The sequence below is a fragment of the Rattus rattus genome, chromosome 3 (genome assembly GCF_011064425.1).
Source record: "Rattus rattus isolate New Zealand chromosome 3, Rrattus_CSIRO_v1, whole genome shotgun sequence".
Classification (NCBI taxonomy): domain Eukaryota; kingdom Metazoa; phylum Chordata; class Mammalia; order Rodentia; family Muridae; genus Rattus; species Rattus rattus.
Window position 1 is genome coordinate 69,377,147 of NC_046156.1, and position 15,807 is coordinate 69,392,953.

Genomic DNA, 15,807 nt, shown 5'->3' on the forward strand with positions numbered 1-15,807 from the left:
AGCCGGCTACTCTCCCCTGAATGGTATAATTTGGAGTGAGAAGTGTGGTCTGGATCTTGGAATTGCAGATGCAGCCTTCTCTACCCATTTCAGTTCCTATCGGGTTTCCCCCCATCCGGTGGTAATTCCCATCACCCTGGAAGAGACTTGAGCAAGTGAGCCAGGGGAAACACGAGAGTTGGTGCAAGGGAAGAAAGGCTGGGGCAGGATTTTTCTGTGTAAGGCCTGTGTTTCCTGTTTGCTGAGTTGCTTCTCCCACAACATGCAATGTTTAGCTGGTGGAGCCGCCCGTCATGAGGGCCGTCTGTGCCAACTCTTACGCTGTTTACTGCCGTGCATGTGTGTTCTCAGCAGCTTTCTGATTCTCCCTCGGAATTGGCGAACATGTTAAAATATGTTGCTAATACGTACCCTCTGGATGCTAACGTGTGCTGCTAAGGTTTAGATTGTCACACCCGGAAGCAGGCAACGCTGATGGCAAAGACAACATTCCCAACAAACATGCTTTGTCACAGTGTCTCTTTCCCCGCGTCATGCTTTTGTCCCTCCCTGCTCCCCGCAGTATACTCTGTTTATTCAGAAATTAGTGACAATGAAGTGCCAGGCACATACAGTTCTAGCTTCTAGGATGACTGCAGTGTGCACACATACATCCTCGTCACCACAAACCTTACACAGCAAGATGAGGTGGCAATACAGGGATGGGAAGACAATACGAGATATGTTGAATAAATTGCATATTGTATCAAAGGGGTTTTAGTCAGTTCTTTACTGTAACAAAATGACCGTAGACTAGGTGGCTTTCAACAATTGTTTCTTCCGGTTCTGGGGGTTGGAAGTCCAAAATCAGGATACCAAGACAGTGGGGTTCTGCTGAGAGCTGCCCTCCAGCTTTGCAGACAGATGGCCTTCCCTCTTATTGTATCCTCACATGGAGAGAGACAGCCGGGGAGAGAGAGCAGCATGCTTCACTCACTGCCAGCAAGCACAGTGGGAAGCATGCCATCACTAGGATCAGCTGAGAACAGGCACAGAACTGGCTGCCTTTAACCAGAGTGTTGGGACCGACCAGTTCCTGGTCGTTTTTATTAGAAAAGCAATTTGTACTTGGATTCTTGACTGGACTCCTTTCCCATCTGGGTCTCTGAAGTGTTGAGACCCTTCCTACCCACAGAAGCAGCAGAAATCTGTGCAGGATAATGGGGATGGAGAAATACCACTGCTCTCCTGTTCAGGGCTTGTCATTTGGGCTGTGTCCTCATGACCTAAGGCTCCCCCACAAATGATCGGAGTCTCCAAATACATGAGGGGACAGGACTTTGACATATGACTGGCAGGGTACTGCACAAACATGGGGTCCATCAGAGAAAATAGGTGCTTATGAAGCTAAAAACAGCAAAGACAAGGGATAACAAGTGCTGGAAAAGTGGAGACAGTGTGGGGTTTAAACTGTGTGATCAGGTTGAGAGGGATCCCCTAAGATAGCAGTACGGTGGGGGTCAGGGCTAGGGATGGGAGCCAGGGTGAGAGCGAGAGAGCCTCTGGAACTACAGTGAACTTCAGCTTGGTTTCATGTAAAAGTTCTTCGAGCTGGTGAATGTCAGGATCTGTCTAATGTGGACTGTATCGTGTAAAAATGACTTTTGACAGGGTATGGTGGCCTGTCATCCCGGCACTTGGGAAGCTGAGGTAGGAAGACTAAGAAAATCTGGTTGTGTAACAAGACCCAATTTCAAGAAGAAAGGTTCCTCTGCCTTACCTTCATTGGCCCTTTGCCAGTGGGGGTGTGATCAGCTCTGCTGGGCTCCATGGGGGTTTCTCCCACGTAGTTCTGTTGCCAGCAGAGAGCAATTCTGTTTCTGATCTTCACTCTCTTGCACTGATTTCTCCCTCGAATGGGTAGGAAGGCTCGATGACATTTTGGAGCCCAGATACGGAGTGGGCAGGAGAAAGTAAGTTGGTCTTCACTGTTGGTGGCGCTCCAGCGCTTTGATCAAAAGCTGCCGCCTAGTGGTAGTGGTGATTCCTTTAAGCACAGCACTTGGGAGGCAGGGGCAGGTGGATCTCTGAGTCTAGCCTGGTCTACAGAGTGAGTTCCAGGATAGGACAGCCAGGGCTACACAGAAAAACCTTGTCTTTAAAAAACCAAAAAGGAAAAAAGAAAAAAAGAAGAAAGAAATAAAAGAAAAAGAGAGAAAGAAAAAGAAAAGAAGCGTCTCTCTGAGCCACGGGCTCGTGCTGTGCCTGAGTTCTTCCAAGCACATTGTCCCTTTCGGAGCAATGAATGCTTTTCCGGTGGTGGTGCACATCCAGCAGTGTTCCCAGAGGCGTCCTTATCCTGGAAAAGCTGGGGGTCTTTGGGGCTTGGAGAGCTTTTGTGTTGATTGTGGGAGTTCTCAAGAGCAAGATGCCTTCAACAGGTCACTTGTGACAGATCTGCAACATTGTCATGATTTTAAATGAGGGTTAATGAGCAGGCATAGTTAATTTACCGTGCAAATGAACAATACTAACAAAGACTAGTTATCACCACAATAATTACCACAGAATGAGAATCACATTTTTTTTTTAAGCTTTAGAGCATAAAACTGTTGGCTTAAAAAATTTCATTCGGTTAATACTTATCATTCGATTAACACAAGGCTTTAAAAAAGTATTTAAACCTAACGGGCTCTGTCTCTCTCTGTCCTTTCTTTTTGCTGTTGTTAGCCAACATTGCTGAGCACATAAAGGTCACGTGAGCCACATCAAACATAGTAAGGACGGGCGAGGTGGCTTGGCAGGTAAATGTGCTGCTGACAAGCCTTAGAACTCAGTTCAAACCCTGGGACCCCACAGTGGAAGAGTCCACATAACCTCTGACCTTCCATATGTTGGCTGTGACATAGTAGCCCTGCTGTACTCCCCAACACAAATGGACAAATAAATGCAGCTTTAAACTGTTAAAGCTATTCAAAACAAAATTTAGTTGGCTTTTCGAAAATATTTATTTATTTAATTTTAATTTTTATTTTTGGTTTTCCAAGACAAGTTTTCTCTGTGTAACCCTGACTGTCCTAGAATTCCTCTGTAGACCAGGCTGGCCTCAAACTCACAGAGATCTCCCTGCCTCTGTCTCCCGAGTGCTGGGACTAAAGACATAGGCCATCACATCTGGCCGGTTTATTTATTTTTAGTTTGCGTGTATGAGTTTTCCCATATGTATGCCCTGGATGCCAGAAAGAGTGTCAGAGCGCCCGGAAGTGAAGTTACAGTTGTGGCCCATCCTGTAGGTTCTGGGATCTGAACCCAGGTCCTCTGCAAGACTAGCAAGGGCTCATAACTTTTGAACCCTCTCTCCAGTCCCTATTTTAGTTGATTTTAACAAAAAGTTTAAGAGAATGTAGGGGAATAAGGGGAATTAATACTGAGTATGTGCTCTATCATTGGCCACATCTCCAGCCGGTAATAATAATAACAATAATAATAATAATAATAATAATAATAATAATAATAATAATCACTTAGTGAATTATTTTTCAGGAATTGTGTCGACTTCTCACAGTCATGAGAATTCTATTGGCATTGAAGAGAGCATGCTGTCATTTCTAGAGGCACATACAAGTGTTACCCTTGTTTAAGCTTAGCTATCACAGACCTATCAGAGAAGGCAGAGAGCTGAAATCTGAGCTTTCTGCTCCACTGATTTTCCTGGACGACCTTGGGCAGGTCATTTAAACCCTCAGCTTTGGCTTCCTTTCGTCTAAGACAGACAGTGCTTTTCTTCACTAGTCTGATGTCATAGGATGTGGTAGGGCTCTTGAGAGATGACCCGCCCTTCATTTGATCAATGAACGTCTTTCTCTAGCTCTTTAGGGAGCACTCTATGGAAAGTCTAGCCAACGGTGATGGCTGATTAGCTGTTCCTACCTACATTGTCTCACCGTGCAGGGAGTCCTGACTGAAGGTGATTCCTAACAGATGCTCCACAAGGCGCCATTTATTAAATCATGTCCTTTATAAAACTGTCTGTGTGTGCAACTCTGCTGAAACGGATCTTGACTGGGCTTTATTTTTAAATTTTATTTTAAATTAAAACATAATTATATTATTTCTTCCACTCCTTCTACTCCTTTCTGCCCCTCTCATGATCCTCTTCTCAAATGTGTGATCTCTTTTTCTCTAATTATTATGAGCATAGGTACATAGAACATACTCGATAGTGAACATGTAAGACCCAGCCTAAAGCCTCATAGCTTCAGAATGCCTATTCTACCTTTGGAGAAGTTTATTGAGATATGTAGACTTTGGATCTCACTAATTTGGGTGTGTGGTACTTATTTTATCTGCATATTTTAATAAGTTTTTAAAATTAAAATTAATATAAAATTGTTACCTATATAGATATATGTATAAAAGTGAATAAATATGTAATTAAGCCTGCTGAGCCCACTAGTGTTGCCTGTGTGCACATGTTTTTAGGGCTGACTTCTTGGATTGTAAAAGCTAGAGTTTTCTTAGTAAAAGTGGAGATACTTGGGACCGGAGAGTGGGTCAGCAGTTATGACCACTGGCTTTCTTTCAGAGACTGGGATTTGGTTCCCAGCACCTATTGTTCACAACTATCTGTGACTCCATTTCCAGAGGGTGTGACACCCTCTTCTGGACAGCAGACATGATCGTAGTACACATACATGTGTGCAGGAAAGGCACTCACGTACACAATAAAAAAAAATAAATGTCTTTAAAACAAAGAGCTAAAGTACATCTAAACACTCTGGTGACTTTGCGAGGCCTAAGAACTCTTCTTATTCATGCTGGACAAAGAGGTTCCCGCAGAAAGCACAGGGCTGTCGGTGTTGTAAATTGCTGCGTTTTCCAGCTTCGGACACAGGTCACAGACCAAGTTCCAGTGGCAAATGTAAACTGTGCTTCCAGAACACAGCCTTATTCTGGCACACGTGTGTTTAATGAGAATATAATATTCATCTCTATTACGTTGAGAATTAACTAGGTTTTTATCATTCCTTCTTCCCTCTTTCCCTCCCCTCCTCCCCCACCTCTTCCTTTTTTGATCGAGTATTTCCCTGGAGAAAAGAAGGTCATAGGCTCCTTACCAAGTACTTAGAAAACTGATAAATGAATTTCAGTTCCACCCACACTGACTATTGGAGACAGGAGCCAGAAGCTTTAAGGTGGCTGACCGGAGCTGTGTTGGTTATAACTTTTTGCCCAGTGGTCTCTCCTTTCTTCCCCGTGGTCTTCTGCATACTCATCACCATTTGAAGCTTCCTCTATTTTGACTTCCCACCCCTCTCAAATGTACAGAAGTGAGAGGATGAATATTCCTTCAGGGTTACAGGGCCGGTCTTTGCTTTGTCTCCACTCTGTTACTAGGTAATAGATTTTAACAGAGATCGTGGTGAAGACTGACAAAGGCACAAGGGCAGGGCTCTGGGGCAGTCCTGGGGCAAGGTGGCATCTAGGAGCTTTCTCAAGCACGGTTTGCAAGGAAGACCCATCTCCCTGCAGCCACAGTGACTGAGAGCCTTCCCCACACTTCAGGAGGGACAAATGTCCTCTACAAAAGGAGAATTTATGTCCTTTTTAGACCAAGGGAGAGTCAGCTCCTTTGTGCTTGCCAGTGTTAAAATGCCCAAGTCTGATCACCTCCTTGGGTTTGTACTTCGTTTCTTTGAAACTTCTGAACATGTATAATTAAGACTACATGACACCAGGCCGAAGAGATGGCTCAGTGGGTGAAGCAGCTTACAGCCTATCCTGAGGGCCTGAGTTCAGTCACTGGATCCATGTGTAGCTATTTTCCCCTTGGGCACCACTTGCTTTTAAACCCAGCAAACATCTTGGTAGCACAGACCCTCTCCTGTATAGTTGTGTGCGTGGGGAAGACGCTGTTATTTTATTGTTATTTAGAGCATAGACAAGCTTGCTAATGCTTCCACTGAGAGCTGATTATTCTGAGGTCACTGACATTGGCTTTTCTCTCCCATCACAGCAGCGTGCAGGGTCGAGGACAGCCGGCCCCACATGTCAGTGGTCTAGGATGGCCAGTGAGGGCGCCAGCATCCCGAGTCCTGTGGTACGGCAGATTGACAAGCAGTTTCTGATCTGCAGTATATGCCTGGAACGGTACAAGAACCCCAAGGTCCTGCCCTGTCTGCACACTTTCTGCGAGAGGTAAGCTTCTTTTGTGCTGCCTCACCTACCTTCTGCACAGACTCTTTCCCAGGTCTCTGCTGCGACCAAGGGAGACAATGCCCGATGTGTGCTTCTAACAGACATCTAGGAACCCAATCAGGAGTTACCAGAGACTTACTTCATATCAAACGATTAAGGACGGAGAAAGCATCCAGGAATAGACGGGCTCAGAGACAGACGGACAGAGCTAAAGAGAACACGTTTCTTATTTGTCTTCTTTGAAAAAGTACTTTCCACTGTTATTTCATCTTAGTTTAAATATGTTGTTTGTTTAATTTCAAGGCAGGGTCTCACTACGTAGACCAGTTGACCTTGAACTCACAGGGAACTGCCTGCTTCGGATTAAAGGCGTGTGCACCACAACACCCAGCTAGGATTTTCATTTGTGTGTGTATATGTGTGTCTACTGGCAGAGGCCAGAAAAGGGTATAAGACACCCTGAGCTGGAGTGAGAGGGGGTTGCGAGCCACTGGCTGGATGTGGGTGCTGAGAACCAAACTCCAACCCTCTGTACGAGCAGCTCTTTACACAGAACCACCTCTCCACCCTTCAAAATGCACCTTTATACTCCAGGGCTCGGTTTACTGTGAGAAAATGATTGCTAAGCAGCTCGTCGTGAGACCTGCTTGTTGGCACAAGTGCTTTGCAGTACTTGGGAGGCTGAGGTAGTAGAATTTAGTTTGAAGATAGCCTGGGCTGTTCATTGAGATCTTTTTTAAACAATAACAACAACAAACAAACAAACAAACAAACAAACAAAAAACAGGACTAGGCATGGTGGCAAATGCCATTAATTCTAGCACTCAGGTTGCAGAGGCAGGTGGATCTCTGTGAGTTCAAGGCCAGTCTGGTCTACAGAGTGAATTCCAGGACAGCCAAGGGTATGCAGAAAGATCCTCTCTCAAAAAAAGTAAAACGAAAAAAATAAAACAAAACAAAAACCAAACAAACAAATAAAAAACAAAAATAAAAACAAAAAAAAGAAGTTGCTGGCATAGAGTTTATTTGTGGCTCAATTGAAGTGCATCCTTAGCAAGGCTGTATGAATACTTTTTTAAAAAAATAAATAAAAACTGTAGTTACATTTGAACACATGTTAAGTACATTTTCTATTTCTTAATAGATATAATTAAAATAGCATACTTTCATATATAGACCATGTTCAAATATACTCAGGTTTTATTTACCATCCAATTCAAATACATTTGTTATTTGACCAGGGATTTAAAATAGTTGGTTTACTTTGGAGGGTCCTGGCTGCTGCAGAGCAACCCACCCTTTTTTTTTTTTTTTTTTTTTTAAGATTTATTCATTTATATATACAAGTACACTGTAGCTGTCTTCAGACTCACCAGAAGAGGGCATCAGATCTCTTTACAGATGGTTGTGAGCCACCATGTGGTTGCTGGGAATTGAACTCAGGACCTCTGGAAGAGCAGTCGGGTGCTCTTAACCACTGAGCCATCTCTCCAGCCCTAGTAACCACACCCTTGATGGGGATGATGGGTAGGGGAACTTGAACTAGCTAGAAGTTGTGGGCTTGTCTTCGGATTTGGAATTCTGTAGGGGGTTATTTGTTTTGGTGACAGCATGTACCTGTGCCTTTCATTTTATAGACATTATTTATCCAAGTGCCTTATAATTTATATTCTATAGTAATTAAATAGTGGCCATCCTCTTCACTATTCCAACATGGACTGGGCATGGCTAAACACCCGAGAATTGCTACCGAGCCCCTGGATCCAGGTGTGACACCATTAAACTTTATTTGAAGTCACCATAGCCTGACACCCACACGGTACACACCAGTTGAGAGCCACTCAGACTGGGTGAAAGAAATGAAGGACAGGAGGGTGTTACTATCACATGAATGACTCCTAGCCTCTGTTTTGCTTAGATGAATGGACGGAGATGCTGTTCATCAAGATAGGAAAAGAACACGGTTTGAGGAAGAGCATTGCTTCAGTTTGCTGCCTGATGGGTTTTATGACCCCTGAGGTATCTAAGAGGTGTCAAGAGATAGAAGACATAGGCCTCAGAAAGCATATCTGTAGGGCAAAGTATAATGTCTGCTATACTTGTAATGCTATAAAGATCCTAGAGGTAGAAGAGCTCTGAATTCAGAGCCATGAGTAACACTAAGCTCTATTAACTCAGAAAAGATAGAGCAGCCAGGAGGACCAGACGCCGTAAAGACAAAGGAAGATGATCCACCAATAAAGGGAGCAGAGGCAAGGCCACACTTGACGACTGTCTGTCGTCTAGCAAAACGACTCTTGGGCTTACGTGTCATTCCTGACTTCGGCAGATCCGTCTCCTTTCTGGTAGGGATTCAGCCCTAGTTACCCCTGAGATATGGAGCTGCCAACTCTCCTCGGTATCGCTTTCTCCATCTGCAAAAGAGGCCACTTGGTGCTTCTCAAACTCTGGCTAAGCAACTGGAAAACAGTACACGGTATAATTTGGGGTTTGTTTCTGCAGTGTTTGAATGAAAGCCAGGAATGCGGGGTCAGCACTTACCCACCGAGTTGCAGCTCCAGCCCCAGTTATTTGCGGTTGGATTGTGATGTCAAACTGCCTGGGTCTGGGTTCCCACTCAAACTCTGGCCTACTAAGGAACTCTAGGCCGGTATTTAGCCCCTCTCTGTACCTGTGTTTTCCTCACTGTCCAAGGGGATCATAATGGCGCGTCCTCCGTAGGCTCATGGGAGTATGTCAAAGGGAGTTTGCATACATGTGGTGGTCATTATTGTCAATGCATTTCTTTCTTTGAGTGACTGTTACATGCTGCTCCCAGAGAAGCAAGAGATGACGTGACTGAGCATGTGGATCTCATGCTCGCTTCAACCAAATAATTCCATTTTGGTGCTTTTTAAAAAAATTGATTGATTATGGATTATGGTTTTGTGTGTCAAATGAATTTCAATATTAACAAACACATTTGACATTCCCTCCTCCCCCAGTTGGTAAAGTCCACACACTTCGGAGCTCAATGCTTACAGAGCAAGATTTTTCAACCTTTACAGTGTGTGGGAGTCACATGGGCATCTGATCTGTTAGGTCAATCAAGTTCCTCAGAAGGTCAAGGTTGCTTGTCCTTGAACCAACCATCCTTTGGGTGTTATGGCTTCTAGATACTACAGAAGTCTATGACGTTTTCTTTTCCTCAAGCACAGTCATTTGTCTGATCAGTGGATAGAGACCATAAGAGGACAGATTAGCTCCTGGTGTCCGAAGCATCATTTCCCAGGTATAGAACACCACAAAGTGGGTTTCTGCAAAGTGGCCCATTGTCAGCATATCATTGATGAGAACACCTCAGGAAGTGGTGCTCTGTGTTGACTGTCCCCATGTGTGCTCTGCCACAGGTGCCTGCAGAACTACATTCCAGCCCACAGTTTAACCCTCTCCTGCCCAGTGTGTCGTCAGACCTCCATCCTGCCTGAGAAAGGGGTGGCTGCACTCCAGAACAACTTTTTTATCACAAACCTCATGGATGTGCTGCAGCGAACGCCAGGCAGCAACGGCGAGGACCCTTCCATCCTGCAGACGGTCACCGCTGTGGCTGCAGGAAAGCCTCTATCATGCCCAAACCACGATGGAAATGTAAGTTAAGCAGACAGCATGCTGCCTGGGGAACATGGTGGCTGTGGCCCTGGGTGGGCTTTGGATACCTCAGAGGTTCTTCATTAAACCAAAACTGCTTCTGAGAAATGACTAATATAAAACAAAAATAACAACCATTAGACTATTTTGCCCGCTCACTGCCTCTAACCTGTATTGCTTAAATTGTAAAATCCATCTCTACTTGGAATATACCGTTGCTATCATCAGGAAAGGGAGTCAGTAGCTGCTTGTAAGCTAGGCATTCACACTCTGACATGAGTCAAAAGTCATGTATAAAGATTTAATAGCTGATACAAGCTATTACAAGTTGAGAGTGATTGCTAAAATGCTAATTAGAGTTTCATTATTATTATTATCATTATTATTATTATTGCTGTTGTTATTGTTATTATTATTGGAGAAGAGCTTTCTCATGTTTTAGATTCTACTCCTTGGGAATGTGGTACTGAAGCTCTGTGAATCCCTGATAAAGACTTCAGATTGTGAGTTGCAACCAACTTCCTGCTTCTAGCAAGCTCAATAACTGTTATAAATGCAAATGAACCTATAACTCTCATCGAATACATGACTCACGATAGCTCTGTGCCTGGAAGGTGCAGGATAATGGCATTGCTAGGAGCACTGGCTGTGAGTCAGCCTGGCTGATTCAAACCCGGCTTTTGAATGTATTCCCTGCCTTAGCTCTAGCAAGTTTATTGAACTCTCACTTCCTTTTCTGTGCAAAGGAAGTCATGCTAGAATTTACCAAATAGGAGTGTTTGACATCTGGGAATTGAAATGTTGAAATGATATCAAGCAGATAGTAAGCTCTCAGTAAAGATTAGCGATTCCAGTTATTTCTTGGTCCAGGAGGGGCATGCATCCTGCCCTATAATCCTAGCACCCACGAAGCAGAGGGAGGAGGATGATGAGTTTGAGACCACCCTGGCAGTACAGAGACTCTCTCTAAATATATATACACATATAATATATATATATATATATATATATATATATATATATATATATATACATTTCTCAGAGGTTAGAAGTGTAGCTCAGTGGTAGAGTGCGCGCCTTGGTGTCTTAGTTGATTTTCCATTGCTGAGATAAAGCATCATGACCAAGGCAACTTGTAAAAGAGAGCGTTTCGTTTGGGGTTTAGGTTTCAGAGGGTGAGTCCATGAGCATCATGTCAGGGAGCATGTCAGCAGGTCGGCAGGCATGGTGCTGAGCAGTAGCCAAGAACTTAAATCGTGAGACAGGACCAAACCATGAGGCAGAGAGAGACTGGGAAGACTCGTATGAGTCTTTTGAAATCTCAAACCTTGCCTCCAGTGACAAACCTCCTCCAACAAGGACAAGCCTCCTAATTGTTCCCAAACAGTTCCATCACCTGGGGACCAAGCATTCAAAATGAGAGCCTATCGGGGCCATTCTCATTCAAACCACCACACCTTGCATATGAAAGTCTCTGGATTCAGTTTCTGGCACTGCTCCCTGAATTGGATTATGGTGATGTGATGGTGGTGGTGGTGGTGGTGGTGGTGGCAGTGGCGATGGTGATAACGATGGTGATGGTGATGATGATGGTAATGATAATTTGGTTTAATGATGACTTGGTGTGAAAATTAAGCCCAGGGACTCATGAATGCTCAAGCCCTGTCACTGAGTTATACCTCAGCCCTAACATTATATCAATTCTAATCAATGACTTTGTTCAATTTTTTCTTATATTGGTCAATTTAAAAGTATTTGAAACTACTTGTAATATAAGTCCCACCTACTACAAACCACCAGCCAAAGCAAGTGGTCGTTAGAGCCAAACAATCTTTGTTAGCCATTGGCTGCCTCTCATGCTGCACTTTGCCTGCTCCCTTGCAGCCTGCCTGGCCTCCTTAAAGCCCTCAGTGGGCTTCCTGCCTCCAGGCTGGCTGAGCCATTCCTTCCTTGCCTTCTCTATGTGCCTTGTTTGTTCTTCTGTTACATTTCCATTTCCTTCCCAGAACAGCTAGCTTTCTCTAGCTATGCTCTCTGGATAAGCCAAGCCACCTCTTTTTCTGGGCCTCACTATGTAACCCTTACTGGTCTAGACCTCTCAGGCTAAACCAGGTTGGCCTTGAACTTGAGGAGATAAGCCTGTTTCATCCCAAATCAGGTTGAATGTTATTTTTCTGACCCCTTTTCTAACTGGCTTAGAGTAAATACTGAGGCTCTCTGCCTGGGTTCCCACCCTAAGTGCTACGTCTAGGACAGATTTCTATCAGGTACGAGTTCCCTTAAAATTTAATTTGTTCATGGGGCTCCCTGCAGACCCCATTTGATAGGGAAGGAAGTCTTAGAAACAAACAGCAGGAGTCTCGATGTTGGCACCAGTCTAAAATTGAACACAAGGTTGTGTAGAATGCAAAAAAAAAAAAAAAAAGACGGTTGGAATGTACGTCATAATCAGCGTAAGGGTGTGGTGTGTGCAGGAACCGTAGGTTTCTGGGTTCCTAAAGCATGAAGTCTGGAGGTGGGGCCAGATCACAGGTGGGCAGGAGAGTTGCTGGGAGGAACTAGAAAAGTAGATTGGGAGAGATTGTGACATACTGTGATATCATCAAGAAAGTGCTTGACCTCAATTCCAAGAGCAACGTGGAACAGTAAACCCTCCAAGTCAGAGGTGGAGAGTTCACCGTTTGAATGGTAGACAGAGGTGAGACGGAGGCTGGGCGCCAGGTTTGCATTTACTGAGATCTTCAACTGAAGTCGATAAGAGGTTGGACAGAGAGGACCACCGGGCCCAGAGCAGAAGACGGATTTCAGAAGAAAGAGTACGTTCATGTGAGAATCTGCATCCCACACATAAAAACCCACATGTTTTAAGAAGACAATATGTGAAGCCAAGCTAAGATTGGGAGAACATGAGCCCACTGAAATTGACTGCATAATTAGTCCACAAGGGGTGGGGGCGTGCTTGAGAAATGGCTCAGTGGCTGAGAGCACTGACTGCTCTTCCATAGGCCCCAGCTTCGATTCCCAGCAACCACATGACGGCTCACAGCTGTCTGTAACTTCAGTTCCAAAGGACCAGACACCCTCACAAAGACATACCTGCAGGCAGAAAACCAATGCATGTAAAATAAAAATAAATAAATTACTTTTTCAAAAAGGTCAGTATATTTACCTCCTGCTGAGTGTACTAAAATTAAATTGTCAATTGCTCACGGAAACAAAAACGCAAAATATCTTTTGAAATTCATAACCATTTAACACATAAAGGGCAAACAGGACTATGTAAAACACAGAATGAAATGAATATTTTACTCTCTAATGTAGGGGTAAATAATCCCATGCTTTTTTTTTTTTTAGGAGTCTTTTTATATAAAATAAAGTAGTTTCCTTTATTTGGAAAGACTACAACTCATGAAGTTAGAAGCCAGACGTATGGCATAGGCTTAGGCAAGAGGAGTTCAAACCTCCTCAAAGGCAGTGTGAGTTCAAACCCAGTCTGAGCTACATAATGAGATCCTATCTCAAAAACAAACAAACATGCACCAAACCCAAGAATCTAGGAAAAGAGCAACCAAATGGACTGTGAAATGTGAAAGGAAACTGCGTCTGTGGTTCTTGGTGTACTCCTGGATAGTGAGAGAAGGAAAGCTACACACATAGCCAGGCAGTGACGGCACACGCCTTTACCCAACACTCAGATGGCCAGCCTGATCTGTAAAGCCAGGACTACACAGAGAAATGCTGTCTCCAAAAGAAAAAAACACCAAAAAGCAAAAACAAACAAACCAACAAAGAAACCAGATGAATGAAAGAAAAAAAGAAAGATAAATTTATGACACACTTATATTCCTGCTACCAAAATCTAGGGAGGAGGGGAAAAAATGAAAGCTATTAATAATTTAACTTATAATACTAACCATAAAACTCTTAATTAAAGTGCCTCAGAGGGTTCATTATATGTAAAGAGCACTGATAAGCAAACTATGATTTTTCTCAAAAGATGAGAAAAGAATGTAGAAACCCCACAGGGAGGGAATAAATGGCTAACAAATCACATCAGAAAGGTTAGGCTTCACCAATAATTATCTCTATCTAGTTATTTTAAGTGAGAGGCAATAACCAGGGGCTGGCAAGATGGTTCCTCAGGTAAAGCTACTTCCCACACAGGCGTAAGACCTGAGTTCAAACTCTGCACCCATGGAAGGTGGAAGGAGAAAACAACTCCGAAGAGTCGCCCTCCGTCCTCTAGGTCCTGTCCTAGGTCTTATGGGGAAAAGAGCAAACTGCTTTCAGAAAAGTAATATCAGCTGGGCCAAAACCTAACAAGTGTTTTAGGTAGACTTTCATCTTTTAATTCAGTAATTCCACTAAGAGAATTATTTCTAAGGAAATCACCAGATAAGATGATGATTGTTGTCATTTCTACATTGTAGTAAAAATTAGAAATATATGTTTACAATATTAGATACCTGTTGAGGTTATTATAAGCTCATATATAACTGATTGCTAGGTAGCTATTAAAGCTGGTTGATTGATTGATTGACTGATTGATGCTAAGAATTTTCAACCCAGGGCTGAACACATGCTTTAACCACTGAGCCTTACTCACAGCTCCAAATAGTTTATTTTTGAAATAAATGACATGAATGTTAGTATATGTGAATGTGTATATGTACATGTGTATGTGATGTATATGTATATGTATATATATATATGTATACACACACTCACACACACACACACACATACACACATATATATATGCTTATTGTTCTGGTGTTTGTTTCTCTGTGAGACCACAGTGTATAAACTATATACCATATAGCGTATACTGTCTACAGGGTATACACTATAGTAAAGAATGGCATACTGCTCTGAAGGGACAGCGTCACAGAGAATGGAGAAGTTCAAGAGTCTGCTGTGCTTCACTGTCCCATCAGCCCAGTGTCTTCAGGAGCTAGAAATGAGATTGGCCAGAGAGGTTTAAAGGTCAGGACCTGGAGGAAGGACACTGGATGCAGTTATTGCAACCCTGACCTGGACCTTAGTCCGAGGCTCTGTTGAGGAGCATTAACCCTTGGCACACCTATGTGAGATTTTCACTGAACTCATCTCAAAACTAGTTGGAGACGTGGGAGGGTGGATTTAGAACAGAGGAACTTAGATGTACGGAAGCCGTGGGAGTCTGCTGGAGTAACCCACCAGCTGGCTCTGAACCAGACCAGCAGGAATGAGATTGAAGAACCAGACTAAGGGAGTTGATTGACACCAGACTTAAGTGATGTCAGGTGGCTACATGTCGAATTTCAGGGTGCCCTCCACCAAGGTGATTAACTCTAAAATTACGATGCACCAGGAATTCTAGCACTTGGGAGGTTCAGGTAGGACAATCACAAGTCTTCAAGTTTGAAGCCCGCTTGGACTATGAAGCAAGATTCCCATCTCAAAACAAATGGGCAAAGGGTGGAGCATGTCTCATACTCATAGGCCTTGGCCTCAAACCCCAGTGTGGAGAAAAATGTGAATAAGGTTAAAACTACAGGGTTTAGTACGTGACTTGTGGTAGAGCATTTGCAAGGCCCTGGGTTCCCTCCCCACAACCCCAGAAACTAATAATAAACAGTGGCTGACTTGCGTTTCTGTAAAATGGCACTGCCTTTTTTAGGAAGAACTAAGCAAGGCGGGATCTCTGGCTCTCGCCTGGAGGTCAAACTAGAAAATATTTCCTAGGTTGATCTCACGTGTCTTCAGTCACAGCATTAGGGAGCATCTCTGTGAGCCTGAGTTCAAAGTTGAGTCTTCATACTGAGACCAAACTCAGTATGACTCAAAAGAAAAGAACAACTTTCCTAAAGAAGCATATCTGAGCCTATGTTAGCACCGGAGACCCTTGGATGACAGATGTCCTGCTAATTCCGGCACCCAGAACCGTTAAAGATTCCTCATGTTAAAATCGCCCCATCCCCTCCTTTCTACCAAATGCATCTCATCTGGCCCCATCAAAAC

General features: G+C 43.6%; 1 protein-coding gene across 6 annotated transcripts in view; it reads left to right on the forward strand.

Moving 5' to 3' along the window:
- The window catches only part of Trim2 (tripartite motif containing 2), a 113,153-nt gene that overhangs the window by 55,871 nt on the left and 41,475 nt on the right, over window positions 1–15,807 (forward strand). For all 6 annotated transcript variants that reach the window (XM_032898167.1, XM_032898168.1, XM_032898171.1 and 3 more), the window contains exons 2-3: window positions 5,996–6,177; window positions 9,567–9,804. In XM_032898167.1, coding sequence (XP_032754058.1) covers window positions 5,996–6,177; window positions 9,567–9,804 — 420 coding nt within the window. The remainder of the gene's footprint in view (window positions 1–5,995; window positions 6,178–9,566; window positions 9,805–15,807) is intronic.